Source organism: Typha latifolia, chromosome 1, assembly GCF_019914945.1.
Source record: "Typha latifolia isolate L0001 chromosome 1, TyphaL0001v2, whole genome shotgun sequence".
Taxonomy (NCBI): domain Eukaryota; kingdom Viridiplantae; phylum Streptophyta; class Magnoliopsida; order Poales; family Typhaceae; genus Typha; species Typha latifolia.
The window spans coordinates 18,364,730-18,388,998 of NC_133086.1; the positions used below are offsets into that span (position 1 = coordinate 18,364,730).

Sequence of the window (24,269 nt, forward strand, 5' to 3'; positions counted from 1 at the left end):
CCAGAGTTGGGTACTGTGCTGTTGAGCTGGCTACTGAGTAAGAACACATGGCTCTGAGCATTTAGAAAGAGACAATTATTAAGTCACAGAATCTGGACAAAAGGGAATGCTGATGACAAGCACATAAAAACTTACACCTAGCTGAGGAATAAAAAGAAAAAAGAAAGAAAGAAAGAAAGAAAAAAGAACATCTATCTACATATAAAAGGATTCCTATAGCTTGCAATATTGCCTTTCTAAAAAGAAAAAGGAAAGATAGGAATTCTTATTCCCCTTCAAGATGGTGCACCTTCATCCTCAATGAGTGGCTGAGTCCTAACCATAACTGCAGAAGGCATCTTGCTCCTTCCGATCCACATGATCTTCAATGCCTCACCTTCCTCAGCTTTGCCTTGCATGCTCACTATTTTCTTGTCTCTCCTCAACCTAAAGATTCCAAATCCAGCCAAATACACCAAGACCAACCCAATTGCTCCAACTCCACATCCAACCACCCAAACATCCCACCTGCTCGCCCTTGCCGCCGAAGGCGGCCGCAGAGCCGACGGCACGACGATCGTAAAATGCCCCGTGCTCTTTGCGGTGCACACGTTGTTCTCCACCGTATCACCGACGTTCGGCGAACCACCCGGTCCGAAGCTCGCGCACTTCGCCGTAGGATGTACTCCTTTCGGCAATGAAACGTTCGTGAAAATTACCGATATCGGATCTTTAAGAATTGCAAACTCGATCTCTTTGAGACTTGAAGCGTCGTAGGGTAAGAAGCCGACGACCGGAGCGACGAGGGAGTAACCCGGGATACGGAAGTAGGAGGAGGAGGAGTCGCCGAGATCGTCGAAGACGATGACGAGTCTTGTAACGTAAGGGACGGTTGTTATACTCGGCGGTATGCGGAAGGAGGTAGAATTAGCTCCCCTGCTCCAAAGGCTTCCGCCCCGAAGACGCATGACGGAGGCGGTGATGCCGGAGAGATGGGAAGGGAGAGGGACCTGATAGAGTTGACCTGTTCGGCGCCGGACTAATGCTTTGAAGGCGTAGTCACGTAGCGTGGAATTTAGTGAGTCCGCGGTCGACGTCGACGTGTCTGTGTTTTGGGATAGAGAGAGAAGGAAGGGAGACAATAACACAAACACGTATAGGATGGCCCATGGTTGTCTCGGATCCATCATGCCATATGGAAATAACAAGTGGGTCATTGAGAAGACATGAGAGAGGCCATGTTGAGATTAGGATTAGAGGAATGGTAGTGAGATGGCGAGATGGGCGGGGAAGAAGAGGAGAAGGGGTCATCATCTTATTGAGAACGAGATGGTTATAGTCGCTGTCTGCAGCCATTGGGCAATGTTAGCTACTTGGCAGGAATTGATTGGCTGCCAAAATTGACCTGCTGGAAATTGCTGCAGTCGCAAGTGCATTTGTTGCTTTTCTTTTAATGCCATTTGGCCCTTCTTTTTAGTTCAATTTGTGGTAGCTTTTCATAGCTTTCATCAATTGACCTGTCAAAATGGACGCAGAGGGAAAATAAGGGGAAGCGGATCCACTGCAGACCCGGATTGTACGAATTTGCTTTTGGCAGCCAATTAGGGTCTACCACATTACTAATTCCCCGGGAAAGGTGCAATGTGGCATTTGTGAGTGCAAAGAGAAACGGAGATAGATATGCGGTGAATATTACATACATATAATTTAAATTCATTATGACTTGTTTCTTAAAAAAATTAGCTACTTGTGTAATCTATTTACCCAGAGGACTAGTTTTTCCTCTCTTTTTTAACCTAAGTTCTGGTCAATGGGCCCGTGATCCAAGAATAAACAGCAGAGGTAGGGTGGCCATCCTAAGGAGCAAGAAAAGGTGATCAAAAGAAATATTTAAAGAGTGAACGCCATGTGGAAAATTCAAACAACTTCCATAATAAATAAGAATTAATCACACTGGGAATGGTATCATTGAATGAAGCTACGAGAGTGGTTCAGATTCGTAGAGTTAGAGGTCCTTAATGGAGTCTAAATAGAATATACAAGTGATCTAATATAATATAAATTGAAATTAGCCAAAAGATAAAAAAAATTGTGCACCAACTATTAAATTGAGTCGAGATTTTTGAGTCTAAATTGGGGCGATTAGTTTGACAGCCCGGCCCAAAGTCCAGAACCTTCTTCTTCCCGCCAAAATTTTGGAATCCGACCAACCTAAGTTGCCGCTCATTTGCCGATCCGCCCGTCTACTCTTTCCGGTTTCCAGTCTCTCTCTCTCTCTCTCTCTCTCTCTCTCTCTCTCGATGGATGCATCCCTCGATCTCTCCAGCACCCAACGCATCATCCTCCTTATCGACCTCCACCCTCTCCTCTCCCTCCAAGACCCTAGCTCCTACATCTCATCCATCCTCTCCGCCGCCCAGAAGATCATATCTTTCCCTCCTCTCTCCTCCTCCATCTCCGCCTTCAAGCTCTTCTTCTCCTCCATCTCCCCAATCCTCTCCACCTCAAATGTCCACCGCCTCCTCGGAAAATCCCCCACCTTCCTCTCCTTCGATCGTCCTCACCAAACCCTCGATTCCCTTGCCAAATCCCTTAATTCCCTCCTTGCTATCCCCGATCTCGGCGTCTCCGGCTCGCCTCGAGCCTCTCTGCTTGCCAGATCTCTTCTCCAGCTCGAGCACGACTACGGCTGGCAGACCCACTCCGAGAATCCTAAAGGTACGCGGGAATTGCTACAATTTCGATCCAATTTGGTCGTTTTGTTCTCCTCTTTGTCTAAAGATTCGAGATTTTTGGCGGAATATGTTGAGTCGGTAACGGATGTTGATGGATCAGTGACATTTGATGCTTTTTTGAAGAGATTTGTTCAAGTTTTTCGCCCTGTTAAGGAAAGGCTGATCCCGAGGGATATCCACCTTTGTTTACTTGATGTTAATTATGGTTCCGAAGGCGATCCGGAGATTTCACGGTCAGGATGGCTCGAAAGAGGGATTAGGGAATTAAGTTGGGGTTATTGTTCGACTGATGCGATTGTGTTGGGTTCTGTCCTTGTTCCTTTTGGCCTTTTATATCCGTACATTGGGTGTTCGATGGGGCATACGCTTGATAGGGGCAGCAAGAACGGTCATGCAGAATTTGTTCTGGGTATTGCAGATGCAAGTGGGAAGCCCTTGGAGTGTACAGGTTGCAACCTTGAAGTGCTTGATCTGAAGCTTCTCAGTGAAAGAACAATACTCAGTTTCCCTTTTTTGAAAGATTTTTGCAGCAAAATCACAAAGGTTCGTGTTACACAAGTTTGGAAGAAGGAGAAGGGAGAAAAGTTTATAAAAAATGCAGCTGCTTTAACTATCCTTCGCGGGTTTTCAGGGAACTGTAGGAAGTATGTCAAACAGCACACTGAAAAGAAGTTCTTTGCTGACAGGGTATTTGAATCACTATGTTTGGAGAAAGGTGAAATTAAAGAGCACAAGCCTGTTTGGCAGCTTCTTCTTGCCTTTCTCTATGGAAGAAGTTATTGTGCTGTGGTTTCTATGTCTGATAGCGATGGAAACTCTGTTGAAGGTATTCTCTTGCCTTTTACCATTAATTATGTGGCGGTTCATATTATAGAAAAGGGCTGTGTCGATTTATTCCAATCAGCATCCAGTATTACTGATGGCTTGTCAGAAGTATTAGACAGTTCTATAAATGGTGCATCAAAAGACAAGAATGCTAGAAGGAAAAGAAATAAATTGCAAGAAGATCTCCTTCAGAGTACTACTTGGAGCTCCTTCCGCGGAGTGTTACTTAGCTATGCGAATGACACTGTTTCAGGAGTAGATTTGGATGAACTATACTTAAGCAGAGGGCATACTAATTCAAAGAAGTTGCGGTTTTTGAAATGCTGGATGAGCCAAAGTAAAAGTTATTTTTCTAGTGGTTGCCAAATCAATCAACCAGAAGCAAAGGAGCACATAAATGTCATTGATGAAGCAGGAAGAGTTGTGCCCTCAGAAGAGGAAGCAGGAGTTAACCTTATGTCTTCTTCCACTGATGAGGCAGATGCCACATATAGAAGCATGCATGGGAAGGATGCCTCAGCATTCTCTTGCTTAGATGATTTAGAAGCTTTTCTTGGGAGCATACATCAAAAGATTGAGCAAGGTCTGCATTCAGAAGATGCTGATTTGGGGATCTTAGCTGAACGTTTAGTTGGTCTGTCTGTCCTTGCTCTATACAGAAAGCTTGAAGGAAATACAATAAAGAACTCTGATTTCAAGGAAGCTGATGGCGCTTATGATGCAAAAGTTGCTTCTGAAGTTTTCCATCTTCTTTTAAGGAAACCAAAGGATTTAATATTGAAGTACAAAGGCGTCAATCCAGCATCTGCTGCATCTGCCTCAAGCTCTGCAAATTATAGCACAGAATATAAAATTAGAGAGTATCCTTTCAATTTAAAGTTTTCCTTTGACACTATGCACTCTTTAGTATACATGCAAATTTTTGCATAATTTAACCATCTATAACTTAACTCAAATCAGGCATGAGTTGCAGATGTGTTTCAGGATGGAAATACTCCAGTCTGATGTTAGAGCAAGCATTGAAGAAAATATGAAACAAAAGATGATCAAAGAGATTTGTACCCTTTTGCAATTTGTTGATATCAATTTGCAAGGCCACTCATTCCATGCTGAGAATGTTGTTGAGTTTGCTCAAAGAACCATAAAATCCAGGTATACTAATGATTTTGCAAGAAAAATTCTTTTCCGGACATTCTATTCAGTTAGTGAATTAATTCATCTAATTTGAGTATTATACTATCTAGCTTATCAAATGAGTTTTGTTTTGTTTTACGTTTCTCTCCAACTACTCAATCTACTGTTTCTAGGTCTTGCTTGTTTACACCTTGACCTTCATTTCATCTGCATTAATTGATTTGCGATGATATCCCTATTCTTTTCTTCTGAATTACTAGCTATGTTATGTTTAATCAATTATCTAGTAGAAAAATAACTAAGCTCACCAGTGTGCTATGAGAGCTAATTTTTTTTAAAATTCCTATATTGTACCTAGTAAATGGACCAACAAAATTGTCGAGTGTAACCAATTTAATTTTCCTTTTTCTTGGAGCTAATTGAGATATATGATGTTTCTTGGTCAATCTTAAGCATGAGAATCCGCATTTGCTTGTCTTTCTTGATTGAGTATGACCTATGTATTCTTATATATTCTTAGCTTTCAAGATCCTGGCATCTACCAGTTGCTTAGAGGCTGAAAATTTCTGTTATATACAGTACGCTTCTTAGTATCATGTCAAGATTGTTGCAGTATCACAAACTAAATTTTTATAATTTTTCATTTATGATCATGGTATTCTATTTTTTTCACGTGTTAAATCTGTCAAAGGATTTTTCATAGTCAAAATTTAATTGGGTAAGATGCCTTTCTAGCTGGATATAGTTTGTCTTGTTGAAGCTTTTCTGCATGTCTCTTCTAATACAGTCAGATTTAACTTACATGAACATTGTGCGTCACACTAACATGTTCTATTCATGGGAAATGATTGGAATTATCTGGACAAAATGATGTGAACTTCAAAGAATTCAGTTGTTCTAACGACCAACTTTTCCAGGTACAATCATTCTTTAGAAGCCGTTGTTCAGAAAATTTACAACAAGATGGAGTTTGACTTATTTGTTGAAGTCGAAGCCTCTGATTCTTTACATAATAGCAATGATGATGAATTCAAGAACAGCAATAGCAACGGCAGAATCCATAAAAATTCAGTTGGACCAACAAGTGGAGTTCCCATCTACCAAGCCACCCATCAGGAGGACGTTAAGGTTCATCACTGTATGAGGGACCATAAGCATGAGCAGCAGCTAATAAGAGCTCAGGAGAGAAGAAACAGGGACAGAAGGTTCTCCTCATTCACGAGCTGGGTGCCCGATTTGCACAGGGTTTGGGCTATTAAGAAAACAAGGACAGAGAAACCAATTTGCGAGCCACTACCGAAGCCATTCAAAAGAAGGAAGAGAACAGCAGTAGCCAGTGACATGGTCTGTGAGACACCAATGACCGGAACTAAACATTCAAATGAACAAAAGGACGCTGCATGCTCTGAGATTAAATCGTGCAAGTCACTTCCCAAGGCTTTGTTTCGCCATGAAGGTGATCTTGGTTCAAGTATCATCTCATAAGGATCATATTATCTGACAGATACCTGCAAAACAATTCAAATGTGTCGATTTGCTTTACGCCTCATAAAATATTGCAATACAAGAAGCCCATGACTTTTATTGTACATCCTTGTTGATTGTAACATTCTGTTCTAATAGTATAAAAAAAAGGTGACTACGTCTCCTTTTCATCATATTGGATAACATGTGCTTGATCCTGTTCCTTTTTGTTCGTACTTTCATAAACTAGTTCATGTCAAGTATATATACATATATAGTGTGCGTGAAGTCACATCTAATTCTTTACAGAAATGAAATGTACAGTCTCATTGATATGTAAATAGCTTGCTAACGGCATGAAAGTGTTCCAAAAGTGTTGTATGGAGAGAGAGAGAGAGAGAGAGAGAGAGAGAGAGAGAGAGAGAGAGAGAGAGAGAGAGGAGCTCCCTTCAATCCAAGCATGAGAAGAAGGAAAGACAAGGTCGTCTCCTGAGTCATGCACACCCATGGAGTGCACCCAAATAGTATCTCATTGCACCCAAAGGTATTCATGAACCAGAAGCCGCACGTGCCAACTTCCCCTCGTGGGTTGGATTGAAGAGAGCTCTTCTTCTTCCCTCACTTACCTCTTTGCGCAACCCTTTAGATTACACCCACCTCACTTCTTTTAGTTTCTCTCTCTCTCTCTCACTCTCTATCTATCTATATATATAACAACGCAAGAAACTATATGAATTTTGTACATGCAAAGGAGGCGAGGCTGGTGGTCTTATATAGACACGAGTTCATAGGAGTGATCGATGGCAGCATTAATTAGCATTATTATTAGCCTCTTGTTGTCACCTTTGCTGTGTGGCTGTAGTAACTATTAATCAGTGGATGCCCAGTTGGCCTTATGATTCTTTTCCATTTAGGGATTTCCACTCGTGCATAGTTCTATTTCATATAATTTTTCGTGCTAATGTTCGCGAGAAAGTAGGTAAATTAGGCCTAGAAACTATGGGCTACGGTTGTTAATTCTCAAAGTATATACTTATGGATATATGCCTTATAAATTCTTAAACGAATTCATCCATACCGTGCGTCAAAATTTACAGTTACACGTTGGATAGGAGAAAAATCTACAAAATACATTTTACGTTCAAAGATAAGGTATAAGTTTAAATATTAAGTTTTACGGATTTATAAATAAAATGCTTAAAAGTACTAGCTTTTCTGTGACATTGTTTAAATAATTAATCAATTAGCATATTAATATTATAGCAAACCAAAGTTCCTCTAGTACTGTCTTCAACTGAGATGTTCTAGTGCCCATATACGGATTCCTTCCGTCTATTATTGGAAGCCTTTACCCGAAAGGGTTGTCATTAAGAAAACACAATCATTTTGTTCGACTGAAGTGCTTTGAGAATAACAAGTAAATATAAAGAATTAAAAAGTAAGTCCAGATGATTGGCGTGGGAACTCTTAGGAACGATGTGAAGTAGTTAGCAGTCATTTAATATTAGATCATGATGATGGGCATAAATTCCTCTACCTTTTGATAAAGATATGAAATGCCAAAGCTAAAGGATATTTTATATCCAGGAAAGAGGTGCTTAGAATTGCTTACTTGATGATGGTGTGCATTACTATAAAATTCTAAATATTCTTTCTTCTTTGGAAGAGAGCAGTATAATTCTGCACTGCTTTCTTACAAGCAACAGTGTTATAGAAGTATGATATCTCCTGTAGAATAGGGAGCAATAGAGAATCACCAAGTATTTCAAAATTTAGAATAGATACTAGAGAGGGTATTCTTGCATATTTGATTGTTTGATAAACATTGTGTTAAGAAACATTAATTGCTTGATCAGTTCATATTTATAGATTCTCACATAAAAATTATAGCACATATGGAGGCACACACATTAAAACAGCAGGTCATTCTGGTTCAGGGAGTATCTAACAATTTCATACCATGATGACACCAAGAAGAATAGATATAAGACTGATCGTATAACTCAAGATAGGCCACTTCAAGAAGAACTATTTATTTATGAAAAAGCAAAACTAAAGGAAATGGATTGGCATCAAATGTAGATAACTATATACTTGTCTCCAAATTAAATACAATATGTGAGCTGAGAAAAGACAAAACAGAGTATCTCTACTTTACGCAGAGTCTCAAGTCCTCGAGTAATTTTCAGATGAAAGCTAAACCATCCTTGAGTCAGTATGCTGATTGTTCTTAATAGATATATAATAAACACATTCTGAGGCAGTGCAAGGAAACTCCGATCTGCTCAGAACTCTTACAGTAGCTGATGGAGCCATGCTTTTCGCTTGCACTCAGAGCTCTCTAAATTTTTTAGCATTCTGACTTCAATAACTCGTCTTCATGCAGGTTCATGAAGGCCTAACATATGCCCATCAATGCATCGCAAAGCTGCAACCTGCACAATAAGACAATTCACTCTGGAGCACCAATATCCTTGGAATTTATGTTCTGGAATTCATATTGAAAGATTTACCTTTCCATGGATTTCATATTTGATTGGGCCATCCAACTCAGCTCCCAATGCCATTAATTTTGCTACTGTGCTGTTTATGTCAACTACTGTGAAGGATAGCATAGATGAATACACTTTTTGTACTTCAGGATTACTGTAATACAGTATAGGGATTTCAACAGTAAGGTCAGCAATTTGCACAGAACGGACAATTTGTTTCTATCAAATCAAATTCATATATTTCATGAGAACAATAGTATGAGTTCATCCAAGTTTTAGTCTTTTTTGTTGCCAAAACGTTATGGAACCAAAAAATATGAAGAGAGGCAAAAGCTTCTTGTGAGTATTGTGCATCTTTTGGTCTGTTTGCATGCAAGAAATTTGTGGAAAAACAGATTCAATGAACAGTGTTCTCCATGGAGATGACAAAAAAAAGGAAAAGAAATGTAACTGAATTTTCCCTTCTCCTGTATGAAATGCACCAAACACATGATCCTCTACTATCTCACAAAAGTTTCAACATTATCACAAAAGGTGGGTGAGAGAGTAAACATATTGAGAGTTCATCAATACACAAAAAGATTTTCCAAATTTATGCCTTCACTTTTCACTATAGAACAAAGGGCGGAGAAATACTCCACATGCAGTGGCGTGTTTTACAAGGACTTCTCCAGCAGATTAAAGTTCGCATCTTGCAAAGAGGAGCTATTATTTCCGAAGCAAACAAGGCTTTTAATATCATATTTAACACGAGAAGATAAGATTCAACTCACATATATCACAATTCATTCTTTCAGTTGGATGGAAGACTTCATTTAACACTATTGCTCACATTTTAATCGCGAGATCAAGCGAATTAGATCATGTTATCCACACTATCTTTTCCTGAGAATGATTCTTAAGGATCTGAACTTGTCCATTTCAATGATATTATCATATTAGGCTATGTTTAGAACCAAATCCAAATGGATTTCAATTGAATTTGTTTAGAAATATGTAGGAATTCATTTCAATATATTCTATTTTCCTATTATATCCCTTTACCATCAATACAAATTAACTATACAATATATATAGAACAAAATATGATAATAACACAATCTTATAAACCAATATTATCTTTATTAAACAAATTAAGAAAGAGAGAGTATGTATCAGCCTTGGAAAGAGAAGAGTAGTAACGGGAGAATAGCATAAGTAGGGTTTCATCAATTATTACACTAAGGGCAATAATGGAATATAGAAAAGTTTGATTAAGCTAGAAATGAATTCTCGCAAAATCGGATCTCAAATCATGTGAATTTTTGTAGGATTTCAATTCAAAGAATTCGAAATCTACTCAAATCATCCGATTTAAGGATTCCAAACAAGGTCTAATACATAAACTGGTCGTCCTTAACAGACTTACCTTCATGGAGGAAGAGTAAGCCAACTAATCTATTCTTTTGTATGCAAAATTATGATATATAGAGCAATAATATCCATCTTGCAGACTATGATTGATTCTTATAGATCAGTTGGTAGAGCTGGTTTGACGTGCAGAAAGAATCTGAAATGGCATATCTGAGATCTAACAGTTCAAACTAAAAACTCTTTTTTCAAACTCAAGGCCACAGAAACTAGAATTAGCTTTCTTTTGTGTGTTTGCTGTTTGCCATTTCACTCTTCATAGGACCCAATGGCATATCGGATTCCAATAATTAGATCCCACCGTCTTATAATGTTAGCATTTATCTATCCCCACAAAACAATAACAAACCAAGAATGTTACCAACTACGACAAGCATCAATCTGGATCTCCACGATGTAAGACAGTGGAATCAAGATGAAATCTTCTTGATTTCAAGAGCTACAATTTAAATAACGTAACAAGATTGAAACTTTGGACAACCCAACTAAATTTTGTGTGTGTGTGTGTGTGTGAGAGAGAGAGAGAGAGAGAGAGATAGAAGGGAAGAAGAAAAGGAGGGGAAAAGGAGGCACCTTTCGGAGTGCATGAGAGCAAGCTTGAGGGGACCGGACTGGAGCTCGGCCCAACGAAGGGTGCAGACGCTGACGGTGAAATCGAGGCCCTCAGAATAGAATCGTGCGGCTCTCGGCACGTCCCTGTGGAGCTGAAGCACCCATCTAAAGGCCGCCGCCATTTCGCACAATAACGGCGACCAAAAAAAAAAACCATAAAGTTTAACCTTGGCTACAAGAAGAAGGTAGAGGAAAGTGAGCCCACTCTAAGAAGGTCCTGGGCTTTTTTTAATTGGGCTTTCCTTTTGGGCCCACTAGATTTCTTCAATACTAAAGCAAACACTCGATTCGTCAAAAGAAAAGTTAGCCCATCTTTCAAGTGAAATTAGTTTTTGTTTGACATCCCCAAATTGCAACAAAAGAGATTATTTAGCAAAATGTAGAAAGTAGGATTAGCTAGTGCGAGATTCACCTTTCTAGGTAATTTCTTTTTCTTCCAAAAGTACCTTTAAAAGAAATTGAAAGAGTTAGTGAAAGCAATTTATAGCTTGTACCCTTTTCTGAACAAATAACATGGTAAAAAAGTAAAGTTAGAAAGTATACACCAAGTTTCAACTCAGAATATATTAGGCCTAGACATTATAATAAGAGTTAGGAAGTTCAGATAGGTTGGGGGAGTTGTTGGTGAACCCTTGTTCGGTAAAAAGAAACAAAAAATAATAATAACATCAGAATGACATTTGAAAGCAAAGGAGACAATATAAGACAAAGCACATGTGGTTTGGGCCGCTTGGCCCATAGTACTTCAATGTATATTTTTACATTGAAGGTTGCAGCAACAATGTGTCAAACTTGCAGAGAAAAAAATGCGACTTTTAATCTAAGGAAGCCTAAACAAAGTACAAATATGCATATATTAAAAGCTGTTTAGGGATGGAAACCAGCAGCAAGATGCATGATTCTGGGCCTACATGGACAATGATCTTTTAATCAAAGAAAAGGGTTTAAAGAGAGAAGGACAAGGTTCCACAGGCAGTGGCCTGTTCTGAGCCACCGACAGCTCTGCAGAATGCCCCCACAAGCTTGGTTCTGGTTCCATCCAAGATTGCCCAGATTTTGCTGCAGCTTGTCACTATTAGCCCGCCCCCACCAAAGTCACAGAATTCTAGTGATGATAAGAAGTTATCTTTTCTCCAAGGGGGTAAGGGTTGCTTCCTTTCCTCCTCAAGAGACACACTTGCACAAATTCCCTGTCAAGGTGGCATCTTCTTTTGCTCTTCCCTTGTTCTTGAGAAAGGCTTCTCTTATGGATGGAGGAGAGTGGAGAAGGACAAGGAAAAAGATAACCAATTCAACTCTAAACAAACAAGTGAGAAGAAAAGATTTACACAAGCAATTGAGACATGCAAAGAAAATTTAGTCCCCTGAGTATTGAGATGAGTAACAAGGTGTATATCACTAGAACTATAATTGTTAAGCTGTAAGAACATTGTGATCGATTAACAATAGGCAAAGAACAAATAACCGGGAAGAATTGAAAGGAATGGAAGTTACGGGACATATGCTCAAATTTCTAACACATAGGAGGACAAGAACATAGGAGCTTACTGAAATGCACAAAAAGATGTTAATCTTTGGAACAGCATTAACAGATAAAATAGGTACAATTTGCATTGCAATCCCCAGCTAACTTGAAAAACTTGGCATTAGAGAGTTACACTTCGTTACCATTGCAATGGAGAAGACATCCTTTTATAGGAACACATAATGTGTCTTAATTACACTGTTCTTTTTTACGCAACAATGCCACAAAAATCTACACAACCAGCAAAACCCAACAACGAGGACAATAATAGGAAGCATCTTATCAGGAATACTTAGGTATCACTTTTTGCTTTCTTCAGATCCACTCTGCCAAAACACATTATAAAGAGTCAAGACCTACGAGTTTTAAGAGCATAACTGTAGTAATTTTCAAGCATTTTATTTTAAAAATGAATATTTTCTATACTCTGTAGTTCCACAAATTCATTTTCATGGATCCATAAGGAAATAGGAAAATAAAATCAAGATGATGTTTGATAGTCAAGTTCAAATTTATAAAACCAATAAAACTATGAACAAATATCCAGCCTTGGCTCGAAACAGAAACCAGTGAAGAGCTGCAAGGGGAATCTCTTGGTCACAGGGCTTTTCACCGACCACTTCCAAAGCTTCTGGCCCATGTCAAAAGTTAGCAGAGCTGGCGATCCATAGCTCTGTACATAAATCAGATCATTAGTGCCAGTGCTTGCAAAGACATCATCAAACTCTCCAAATCCTTGGAAGAATTTATGAGGCATTCGAGCAACCTCATGCCATTCCTTCTTAGAAAGCTCCCAAATGCCTATACCCTTGATAATACCAGGCCGATCAGGTTTCCCGATCCCACCGACCATAATTAACCTATCTCTAAGGTTCATCAATCTGCCACAAGTGAGAGAACATGGCACCGGTACTGCCGTGCTCATAAGAGATGTGCAAGATGGTCGGACGGAGAGATCATACATGACTAGACAATGACGGGGCTCGTTGTTTCCCAAAACACCAGTAGAATAAACAAGGTAGTACAGAACTCCATTGCAAATGACACACTCATCACCTCCCCTCCATCCTACCAAATTTTCGTTGAAGGGAGTGACCCAAGATGAACTCTCAGACTCATAAATATGGATGGAGATATCCCACTGATAATATTCTTCAGGTACCTGCTTACATTTTGCCACAACAACAGTGTATTTCTGAGACTTCCTATTCACAGATATTGCAAGCGCACTATAATCAGGTGATCTTCCACCAGGAGCATCCTGAAGCCTCTTACAGTGTGTTGTGATAGGGTTGCACACAAAGATCCGATTCCTCTGCTCACTATCCATCAAACATACCAATCCACATGAAGAAGAGGCAGACCAATTGCTCTTCTCAATGCAAGGAAATTTGAAAGAGTACCATTTCCGAAGACTTGGGTCGTAAACATACCCTGCCACAGCTTCCTCGCTACAAGTGAACATGAAGTACCATGGCTTTTGTGGTATTATGTTGCTCCATTTGTAATTTCCAGAATGCACAGCATTATACCATCTTCTGCAGACAGATCCTGATCTAATGATGCCCACAATGGGCAGGAAAGAAAAGATTTTTTCTAAGAGATCATCTGGCAGAATGGTATCCAAGGAAACTAATGTGCCTCTATCCTCGTCATGACTGTCTTCAGAAACTGATCTATCTTGTGGAAGCTCCCCTCTGATGCAAGGAGAACAAGATTTCCATTCCTCACTATCCATTAGAAAGATGAGAAGCACCACTAGCAGAATATAATAGCCTGAAAGATTAACAGTAGAAGATAAAGAAGGGCAAGAGGAGAAAATACATATCTAGAAATCAAATTATCAGAACAAGGTTTCAACTAGAAAAACAAGAACTTGATGGCAAACAGCAGAAAGACAAATATAGCATTTGAACATCCAAGCTGCCCGAAGGCAATGCAACATTATAAAAGTAAAGCTAACAAGAAATGATATGGAATAAGAATGTCAAAGAAGACCAAGATATAGTATCTCCATTAATAAAAGCCCTCTAAGTAAAAAGAAAATAAAAAATTTACCAGATTGAGATGAAAGCATTATTGCACAATGCATCATTGTGAAAGCACATTCTGTTGCTAAAAGAACTCTGAACTAATGAAAAGTGAGCGCCAAAATTCAGAACATTGAGAAAAATATAGCATCAGCTCAGATGAAGCTAAAATCTTCATCACCTAACATTGGCTGTTTCCAATTGTTACATATAAAATAATCACCTACATGGACAGACAACAAATCTTTGCATTTGCAATAAATCATATACCTGCCACACAACTAAGATGTACCAGAGAACATAGAATAACTACCAAACAGATTTTAAAGAAGAAAATCTTACAATCAACATAACTTGTTTCAATGCTGACTTTCCCAAATCAGAGTAGAAACTGCATGACCCATCAATAGCTAGAAAGCGGAAAAGAAAGACATAGAAACCCCAACACCTTAGAAGGTAAACCTCCAGGAGAACTAGAAACCAAGATCGACATCAGGAAAAAAAAAAGACGGGTTCTCTTCTCCTGTACCTTAGCAGTCGTAGATATAGAAAGTTAAAGCACAAAAGCCTGAGCTTTTCTGCTTTTTCCCCCTTTTCCTGGTTCAAAATATCTTTTTCCTTCGTATCAAGATATGGGTTCTTCTCTATTCATCAAAAGAGCTCAGATCTAGCACACCAATGGCGGAAAGAGACGGTAGAATCGAAACAGAGGCCCCCACAAATTTCACCACGGTGAGGAAAACAAAGAAGAAAAGGAGAATAGGTTACCTCTGACTCAATCCAACCCCTTTTCTGAGATCAAACAAGGGACAAGCCTTTATAGAGAGATGCAACAGTGGACTTGGTTGGGAGCCAAACATAATCCCGAAGCCACAGAGAAGGTAGGGAGTGGTAACCAAGGAAGAAAAGAAGATGGTGGTGACTAGTGACTGATGGGAAATGGTGGTCTTTGAAGGGTGTTACGGGAGTATACTACCTATCTATCTATCTATATATATAGTTGATGACGCTTTGGAATCTAGAGAGAGCTCATTTTTAGATAGATTAATAATCCACCCTCTCGGCCTCTCCTTATGGGTTTGATTTCCCTTATTACAGTTAGAGTTTATATTTAGTGAATTTTGTAACTAGTAAACCTTCGCATGTTGATGTAGCCCTTTTTATCTACTCTAATAATTAGTCTATGACATCATAATCTATTAAAAGAATATATGATAATTAATGTCATATTTAAGTAGAGAAGCCGCCTAATATTGCCAAAGTGTTTACCTGTATCTCCCTCAAAGGTGGGCCCGTGGAACTGTTTGGATTGGGATCCTTTTCTACCTAACAGCTCCACATATCATTGCTTAATCCTTACTCATTCCTCTTGATTAGATGCTTTATACTTTGCCTATTTCTCAGGGCTCCTCTCCTAATCTACATATCTACTAGTCTTTTTGCGGATTAGGGCGTAGATGGCCATGTACGTGCATGGGACAATGAATGTAGTCACCCTTCAGATACATTTAATCTTTCACAACTGTTGATGAATGCTTCAGCCTTCGAGATGTGCCCCACCTCTTGCTTCCTACTCTTGCACTCCTGCGGGGTTTTAATTCCTAAATATGTATCTCTCAATGAAGAGTATAATATTATTTTCATATGTACTTATAATACAATAATTATAATTTTTTTTAGTGTGATAAAAAATAATCTTTAACTTGTCATGAACTGGGCTTTTTTAAAGCTCAAACAAACTTGAAATGGATAAGGTAGGCATACACTTAGCGTACGTACTGGGAAAAGGAACTATTGTTCCATCACGAGTTGAATGATACAACTGTCGATGGCCAAATGAATATGTCGACGAGACCATCATATCATATGTGAATCATAATAAGTAGTGGCACCTCCATTGAACCGATCCTCTGATCACACCTTTGTCTATTGCGGCAGAGTCACGCTTCACTTCCTGTAGTAAAAAAAAAAAAGTAGTCTCTTCGTAGCACTGTGATTGCTTTTCTTTCTTTTCCTTTCGATAAATGTACAATAATTTTCATGTCATGAATACTCGTACCACCAATTTGTACAATATCACATGCTATTTTTTAATTCGACATCAATAAGTACTTGCTTGCATAAATCACATTTGCTTGCTTGCTTGCTACTTGGCAACCAGGTGTGTGGCCATGTACGGCTTAGTGTAGGCCCAGAACGGAGTACAAGAACTTTCCCAAGTCCAGGCCTGGCCCATTAAGATTATATTTTTAAGGACAACGAGTTCCTGCGACCTTGGTTGCAGAGGATCACTGCAGAGAGAGAGAGAGGCGTAGTTCCTCGTCACCAACGTTCACTCGCTCCCACTCGGAGTTGGGTCCCGCCATTTCGGATCCGTTCTATACCGCACCCGGAATCTGACGCAGCGGATGACGTCTTCTCCCAGCTGCATCCCATGCTGCTCTTCTAACGTGCGCCGTGTGTTTTGTTTTTTTATTCTACACTTCGCCTCTACAACCCCGGGTGCAGAGATTTCTTACGGAATGCTTATCTTTTGATTGCCGAGTTGCCAAACTCATTTGCATCACCTATAGTAACGCGGATGTAATATAATTTCCTACATTAGTTTCTGCACAGGATCGGATTCAGAGAAGAAAAAAAATTGCCGTCTACTTGCTCCTGGTTTCCATCTCTCTTCTAAAAAAAAGAGAGGTTTCGATCTCTCTCTCTCTCTCTCTCCTCGACCTCGTCCTCCTCGTCCAAGAGAACTTACTAGCCCTCGTCTCCTTCGGGTCTTGGAAAGCTTGGTTTCTCCGACTGCAATTCTGGATTAGAGGTTTCCATCTCTTTTGAATGGCTCTCTTCTGATTGCTATCTTTGCCTGTGTGATTCTTCTATTAATTGCTGGAATTTGTTCTGTTTAGACCTTTTCTAATGTCTTCTCTATAATCCGGGGGGATCTCGTGCTCTGATGCGATTGTCTACTTTCTATACATCTGTTAGGCTAAAATTTTAGAAATACTTAGTGTCTTCGTTGATTGGAAGCTGGAATCTTTGGATTCCGTGGACAACTTTGACTGGGATTTATTTTAATTTTATTTAGTAATTAGGATTCTGGAATAGAAATATTTTGGTTCTCTACTGTTGATCTGATTTATCTTTAAAGAATTGGTTGTTTGGTTTATTATTCTGTTCCTCTTTTTGATGTTTGGAGTAAGGAAAGAATGCTACAATAATAATTGTAGATTTTAAAGTTGCTATATTTTTTCTCTGCTTTTTTGTTTCATAGATATTGAATTGATCCTGCATTAGTAGTCAGGGCATTATTCTATGGAACTTGAGCCTTCAGGTTTCTTTTGGTTCCGCGTATATATATACATACTAATCAGCAGCTATATAAGCACGCTGTCAGCGCTCTTCTAATTTAAAATTTTAAGAATATAGCCTGGTCAATTGGTATTATCCTTTTTATTCTCTGTTTTTATATTGGGCAGCAAATATTCTCATAGAGCTTATCTGAGGATCTGCCTGATATTGCATATTGAAAGTTAAACGCATTAGTTTTCATGCTTTTCCTAGAAGATTTTGAATGTTGTAGATCTCGTAGTTATGCATGGGAAATGCTAGTATTATTTCCTTTGAGTTCATCTTGGATTGGCTTTATTGTTATATGTTATATTTTCTTATGGGTGAATGTATGCATTGATGTGTTTCTGCATCAGTTGAGTTATACTAAGTACTAACTGCTGCTTCTTTACATTTTGATCATATCTAGCTGGTAGGAGATTTTCTTTTTCTACGATTAGTGATTACTCTTGTTCCATTAGCCCCTTCTAGAAATTAAAAATAATACGAGGAATGCGTTCTAGGCTCACCATTCATCATAATTATTTCGAATGTACATACTCTGATCAAATATGACAAACTTTATGGTACATGTACCCAACAATGGCCAGGCCAGTGGCATGTGCCATGTTGTGCTAACATCGGCACGGCACGCCCTCGACATGCACTGCGTGCTTGTGGCACACCGCTGCATGCTAATGGCTTGTGCCACTGACATGCATTTATAATTTTAGTATGATAATGATTTTGTGAGTCTAGTAGGTGTGATTGATATGATAGTAATGATGATAAATTTATATCATCTTATATGCGTACCTCCCCTGATATCCTATTACCTACAAATTCAAGTTATTTCCTCGTATGACTATAATCATGTTGAGCTAGAGATGGTTATTTTCTTTCTTATGTCTCTGATAAATTTGTCTTTATGATTGTCTAAGTCTGATTCGGTGGTTTTGATCTTGGTGACATATGTGTTTTCCTGAGAATGTTATATAGCAGGGATGCATGTCTCGTCTTCATCATCATTGCCATCAGACTAATTCACATAGTTTCATACTTTTATTTAAGCATTCGGAGGGATCAATTGATCGTGAAGATGATCTAATTCAACTAGTAACCACTTGTGATGATCCAGCTTAACTAGTAGCAAATTGATGATAATTGATGAAAATAAGAAAAAGTTTTAAAAAATAGACTCTACATGTTATATCATGTTTGTTAAGAAAATGATACTGATTTGACGATGATTAATGGAAATAGGAAAAATTTATAAAAAGGGCACCACATCGGCACAATGACTAGCACGACTCAGCCCAGGGGTGTTCTTGCATGTACCTGCTAATTGTTGCTCATTTCTAGTTTTCACCTAAGAGCTAACATATAAGCTTTGGCTAGAGCAGTAAAATTAGTTTTAGTCTATGTCCTATCTTTTTGTTCTCTTTTATCATTCTTTGACACTCGTGCCTTCTATTTCATTGCTCGTTCACGAGGATTATTCTTCTCTAAAGTAGGCACATTCAAAATACTTATAGTGGCATGTTTTTGTTCACAAATTATAGTATTTTTTTCCTGTAATAACTCTTTTAGTACAATCATTATATCTATTATCAGTCACACATTAACCAGATACTCAATCTTCCTAATTCATGCCATATTAGGTTTTTTCAGCTATAAAATTATTGTATCAGGGTTCTCTCTCTGTTTGTCAATAGCATTTTGTTTTTAAATTGATGTGCAGTGCCTTGCTTCTCATATACGAGTATACATACCCTGGTTCAGAAAGCATTGTCACATTTACCAGTGCATATTCTTTTGGAGCTTTCTCGTGACACACCATTGAGTTCTGTTCCAGCCAATTCCACATTGTTGAAAGACTTGGATGATGACGATAGAAACATGTTGACACACTTTGAAGTTGTGTCAAAAATCAAAATTAAGCCATTTTTTTAATTGATTTTACTCAGTAATTTTAACTTTGGTGCCATCTATAATATATCTTTTTGCACGGTGTGGGTTGCACATACTTTGTCACCTATTATGTAGTACATCTTATTTTGTGTGATTTCATTTGTGCAACAAATTGAATAAACACATGCTTTGCCTGCACTTTTCTGCGTTCAAGCATCGTGGATGAATTTTCAGAGGTAATCCTGTTAAATGATGATTAGATAGAGAGTGTCAACATCAGATCAAGAGATGACAATAACCCCAACCCAACCTAGACCCTAAGCAATACCAAATCAGGGCCTAAGAAAGTATTAGGCTTCACAAAATCGGTAATAGCATACTGGGACATTTTCTCTTCTAATTTGTAACAAGCAAGTGGTTGTGAAAACTTTATGGAGTCAATTAATGGAGGAATTCAGATATCAGATCATCCCCCCACCACATGCGCAGACACACACGTATTCTCTGTACTTTTGCAACAACAAGCAATTTTTTTATTTCCTTTTGTCGTTACTTGCTCAAGGCACTATACGTTTTACTGTCTTTTATAGTTATGTGGTACTTTGTTAATAGATACCCGCTTTATCATATATTTATTCTGGTAATTTTTGAACTCTCCTTTTATACGTCAGAACTTCACTTTTGATTTTCATCACCACCTTTTTCAGTACAGTTTAAACTTTCCAATATCATTGTCTCATAAACTAAATATTCGATCTTCCTATTTCATGTGTTAGGTTTGGACATGTATTGCTGTACTCTTTCTCTTTGTCAATAAGCTTTCTGTTTTGTCAGTAAGCTTTCTGTTTTATCAACAAATGTTCATTATTTTCAAATACCTCGCCAGCTTTATTTCTTATCTGCTACTTTTATTAGGTTCCAATAATTGTGCTTTCCCTGATTTTGTTATCTGAGAATTCGTGTCTTGGTTCTGTAGATATATGTAGCTGTTAGATTTACTGGCACATCTTGTAACTATAGATTAATTGTTTGTAGTGCATGTAATTGCTCAATATGTTGTTGTCTGTCATATGATCCTACTGTATGACATTTCATTATTTAAATCTGTGTGCATTGAGTGGGACAGTTAGTCTTCCCCCTTGCATCTGTGAAGTTTTGGAAATAACTTTCTTAGATGTAAGGGTAAGATTACACACATCTTCCATCCCAAACTTGCATAGGTGAGAGCCTACTGCATTGGAATGCCCTTTTTTTGGCATATGAGTATATGAGCATTATGTAATAGGACAACTCATGAATACTTCTATTTCAAAGCTATTTTATTGCTTCACAGTGATTTTTGATATTGTACATGTTGTCATTGAGGTAGCAGCAAGGATGTATTATTGGTTTTAATTAAGATAGTTATCCTAGAGCTCATACAAGACGCTTGATTTTACAAGATTCAAACTGGCATCGTTTCCAAAGTGAAGTTTTACAAAGTTCTTATTTCTTAATAGCCCTAGTTATTCCCAAATAAATCTCCTCCTTTCTTTCTGTGTGTGTGACTGTTTGTGTGATCTCTAGTTTTTCAGCTATCTCATGGATGCTTCTTATAGTTCTGGTGCTTAATATTTCCTGTTGTGGATTGTTTCATTGCAATTTCCTGCAGTAGTCATATAATGTTTCCTCCTATTGACAGGACCTGGCAGCATTGTTATGACAAATAACTTCACGGTTAATAACCATCAATCTTAGCTTGCTTTAGCTATCTTCAATACATAGTACTTCAGTTTTGTCCAAGATGGACCGTCGTGATACCTCGGGATTTGTTAGTGGAGGTTGCAAGAATGTCTACAAGAATCTCTGACAGCTTTGGTTTTGCTAACTTTGTTAGTCTGGTAATTCAGGTTAATTGGTCATTTTTGCCAGTATTTGGTTGAGTCTGACTGACCTCTAACTCAAGTAGTAGTCATGGACAATAAGTTTGGAGGTTTTGGATTTGCTGTAAATTCTTCTTCAAATCCTTTCCAAAGTTGGAGCACAATTAAATCAGGAGTTGGATATCACACAGATACCACTTTGAGGCTTGATTATTCAGGCATCTCCAATCCACATAATTTTATCTCAAAGGGGATAAAAAGGAAGTGGGTTGAATTAGATGATACTGAAGGTATGGGAAATGCCTCGCTGTCGCTAGGTCTGGGCCGCCCATCAAACTCATCTGATAGTAGCAAGCAAAGCTCAACAACTGCTTGTACCATGTCTTCATGTAAGGAAACCGATGAGGAGTGCTCAATGGATCTGGGTTTGAATTTTCAGCTCAGTCTTGGCAATGAGAACACCCCGATACCAAAGAAACATCTTGTTGCAACATCAAAGGCATTGGAAAGTGAAGCTAGATTTGATCTTCAGTTAAGCCTAACAGCAGGTCTATCTGAATCTGTTATTACTAATACTGTTCCAGCCTCAGTCCAATATCATGATATCTTCGAGGCATCAGTAAATGTTAGTTCAGTGCCTACTGCTGATGAAGGATCAACATCTTCTCGCTGGAAATCTGGGAGTCATGTGTTGCCATACTTGTATGCCCCTGAGAGAGTCACTGAAATTTCATCTAACCAAATGATTTCTGGCAGCTATTGTCAGGCTGCAACTTCAGATCTCTCACCTACCATGGCACAAAAGCGGAAAAGCTCAATAGACACTCCTGTGGTTGATCATCAACAGAATTACAGCACTAGCACAAAAACATGCCAGTTCCATGGATGTGGAAAAGGGGCCAGAGGAGCTTCTGGACTATGCATAGCCCATGGCGGTGGACAGAGATGCCAGAAAGCCGGTTGCATGAAGGGAGCCGAGGGCAGCACCATCTTCTGCAAAGCCCATGGAGGGGGCAGGCGGTGCCAGCACCTTGGATGCACAAAGAGTGCTGAAGGACGCACTGATTACTGCATAGCTCACGGCGGTGGTCGTCGTTGTAGCCATGAGGGCTGCATTCGAGCTGCAAGAGGAAAATCTGGTCTTTGCATCAGGCATGGTGGTGGCAAGAGGTGCCAGAAGGAGAACTGCACAAAGAGTGCAGAAGGTCATTCTGGTCTATGTATATCTCATGGAGGGGGTCGGCGCTGCCAATTTCCTGAGTGTACAAAAGGTGCTCAGGGCAGCACAATGTTGTGCAAGGCACATGGTGGAGGCAAGAGATGCACATTTTATGGATGCACCAAGGGGGCTGAAGGAAGCTCACCCTTCTGTAAGGGGCATGGTGGGGGGAAGCGCTGCTCATATCCAAGTGGCTGCTCAAAGAGTGTCCATGGTGGGACCCATTTTTGTGTTGCTCATGGAGGTGGCAAGAGGTGTGCTGTTCTTGAGTGTACTAAGAGTGCAAGAGGTCGGACAGATTATTGTGTCCGTCATGGTGGGGGCAAACGATGCAAGTTTGATGGCTGTGATAAAAGTGCTCAAGGAAGCACTGATTTCTGCAAGGCACACGGGGGAGGCAAACGCTGCTCTTGGGGCCAACTAGGGTCAGATCTTGGTGCTGGTGGCCCTCCTTGTGATCGCTTTGCGAGGGGTAAGATTGGCCTTTGTGCTGCACATATTGCACTGGTGGAAGACTTTAGTGTTCATGGAGGGCACTCCATGGGAGCTGTCACCACTGAGTACAGAACACCTAGCATGCACTCAGAAATGGAAAACAATGGGGATAGTCTCTTAGATAGGAGTGGAATTCATGTGATGAACTTCATGCAGCCTGCAGTTACTCCAAATTCTAGCTTGGTTTCTCTTCCAGAAGGTAGGGTGCATGGAGGAAGTCTGATGGCAATTTTGGCTAACAGTGGAAGTACTGGGAGCCACTCCGGCAGCCTAGGTGAGCCTAAGCGGGGTAAGGCATATGCTCTGCCTCATAATTGGCTGTAAAAACTAAAAAGCAAATCCATGAGATGACCAAATCTGCCCTCTTGTGGGTCTGTTTTATTTGCTTCTGGCAACTGCATTGGTTACGCTTCTTGGCCAGGTATTCTTGTTATCCAAGTGGTCTGTGAATGAAAACTTACGTGCTTACTGTAGGTTTGGTGGCTTGTCTTTCCTTTCCAAACAAAACTGTGTACATATGTAGTTTTGTATATATAAGGTTCGGTTTTGGACTGTATGGGGTGTGTGCATGTTAAATTTATGTGATGTTAATGATTTGTATAATTGCACGCTTGGCATCATATGTGTTTTAAGTGGAATTTCTGTTCGAACTTGGTCAACTATAAAATTGCTGGGGACTTGTTTTGCATCAATGAGGCAAAAGCCAAAATCTGGTAGAGTGGAACTTTAAAGCATCAGTTTGCATGTTATCTGATTGTCAACAGGTGTATCTGGATTAGGAGAATTGCTGATATTGATTTTGTTATTTTACAGAACTTACTATATCTCCAGAAACTTGTAGTAGTGCTTCCCTAATTTGAGTTACATGATACATGCAAAAGAAGAGTGAAAGCAGGCATGCTGGACTTAAGATGAACTCGCTGATAACTTCATTTGAGAGTTGCCCTCTTGATTGACTCAAAGCCAATTTTAAGAAAAATGGCAGATATATGGTTATGTTCATAGTAAAGCTTCCTTCTCTTTCCCATTGCTTTGTAACTCTTTGTTTTCGTCGTTTTGAACTGTTTGAAGTATTCATTTGTCCATTGATGGACTTACACGGAAGGATGGCCGTAACTGACCTTTTCTTTTTAAATCTTTGGTAAAAATTGTGGTTGTATATCACTAGTATCTCCCGCATAACTTAAAAAAAAAAAATAGTTCACTGCTTTTATTACTATTTTTTCATATATTAAACTCTTACTTTGTATAT

General features: G+C 39.1%; 5 protein-coding genes across 9 annotated transcripts; 2 read left to right on the forward strand and 3 right to left on the reverse strand.

The window, feature by feature from the left end:
• Nucleotides 1-54: 54 nt before the first annotated feature.
• LOC140798579 (uncharacterized) lies at nt 55-1,281 on the reverse strand. Its single transcript, XM_073152465.1, has one exon. The coding sequence runs from the start codon at nt 1,194-1,196 to the stop codon at nt 276-278; it is 921 nt and encodes a 306-aa protein (XP_073008566.1). The 5' UTR covers nt 1,197-1,281; the 3' UTR covers nt 55-275.
• A 944-nt stretch (nt 1,282-2,225) lies between these two features.
• LOC140790387 (uncharacterized) lies at nt 2,226-6,331 on the forward strand. 2 transcript variants are annotated; one of them, XM_073140456.1, is made up of 4 exons: nt 2,226-2,697; nt 2,838-4,399; nt 4,500-4,691; nt 5,591-6,331. In XM_073140456.1, exons 1-4 carry the CDS (start codon nt 2,284-2,286, stop codon nt 6,156-6,158), a joined length of 2,736 nt encoding a protein of 911 aa, XP_072996557.1. In that variant the 5' UTR covers nt 2,226-2,283; the 3' UTR covers nt 6,159-6,331. The 2 variants fall into 2 exon arrangements, with proteins under 2 accessions (XP_072996557.1, XP_072996549.1); XM_073140448.1 differs by having other exon boundaries at nt 2,226-4,399.
• A 1,823-nt stretch (nt 6,332-8,154) lies between these two features.
• LOC140781835 (uncharacterized) lies at nt 8,155-10,820 on the reverse strand. The gene is made up of 3 exons (XM_073128088.1): nt 10,613-10,820; nt 8,651-8,783; nt 8,155-8,572 (listed from the first exon to the last, which is right to left on the reverse strand). Exons 1-3 carry the CDS (start codon nt 10,771-10,773, stop codon nt 8,516-8,518), a joined length of 351 nt encoding a protein of 116 aa, XP_072984189.1. The 5' UTR covers nt 10,774-10,820; the 3' UTR covers nt 8,155-8,515.
• A 1,734-nt stretch (nt 10,821-12,554) lies between these two features.
• LOC140781210 (F-box/kelch-repeat protein At3g61590-like) lies at nt 12,555-15,201 on the reverse strand. 4 transcript variants are annotated; one of them, XM_073127116.1, is made up of 2 exons: nt 14,561-15,201; nt 12,555-13,952 (listed from the first exon to the last, which is right to left on the reverse strand). In XM_073127116.1, the coding sequence occupies exon 2, from the start codon at nt 13,912-13,914 to the stop codon at nt 12,706-12,708; it is 1,209 nt and encodes a 402-aa protein (XP_072983217.1). In that variant the 5' UTR covers nt 13,915-13,952; nt 14,561-15,201; the 3' UTR covers nt 12,555-12,705. The 4 variants fall into 4 exon arrangements, with proteins under 4 accessions (XP_072983217.1, XP_072983209.1, XP_072983225.1 ...); XM_073127108.1 differs by having other exon boundaries at nt 14,549-15,201; XM_073127124.1 differs by having other exon boundaries at nt 14,975-15,200.
• Nucleotides 15,202-16,838: 1,637 nt separating this feature from the next.
• On the forward strand, nt 16,839-23,667 carry LOC140790400 (uncharacterized). The gene is made up of 2 exons (XM_073140469.1): nt 16,839-17,021; nt 21,123-23,667. Exon 2 carries the CDS (start codon nt 21,395-21,397, stop codon nt 23,339-23,341), a length of 1,947 nt encoding a protein of 648 aa, XP_072996570.1. The 5' UTR covers nt 16,839-17,021; nt 21,123-21,394; the 3' UTR covers nt 23,342-23,667.
• Nucleotides 23,668-24,269: the final 602 nt, after the last annotated feature.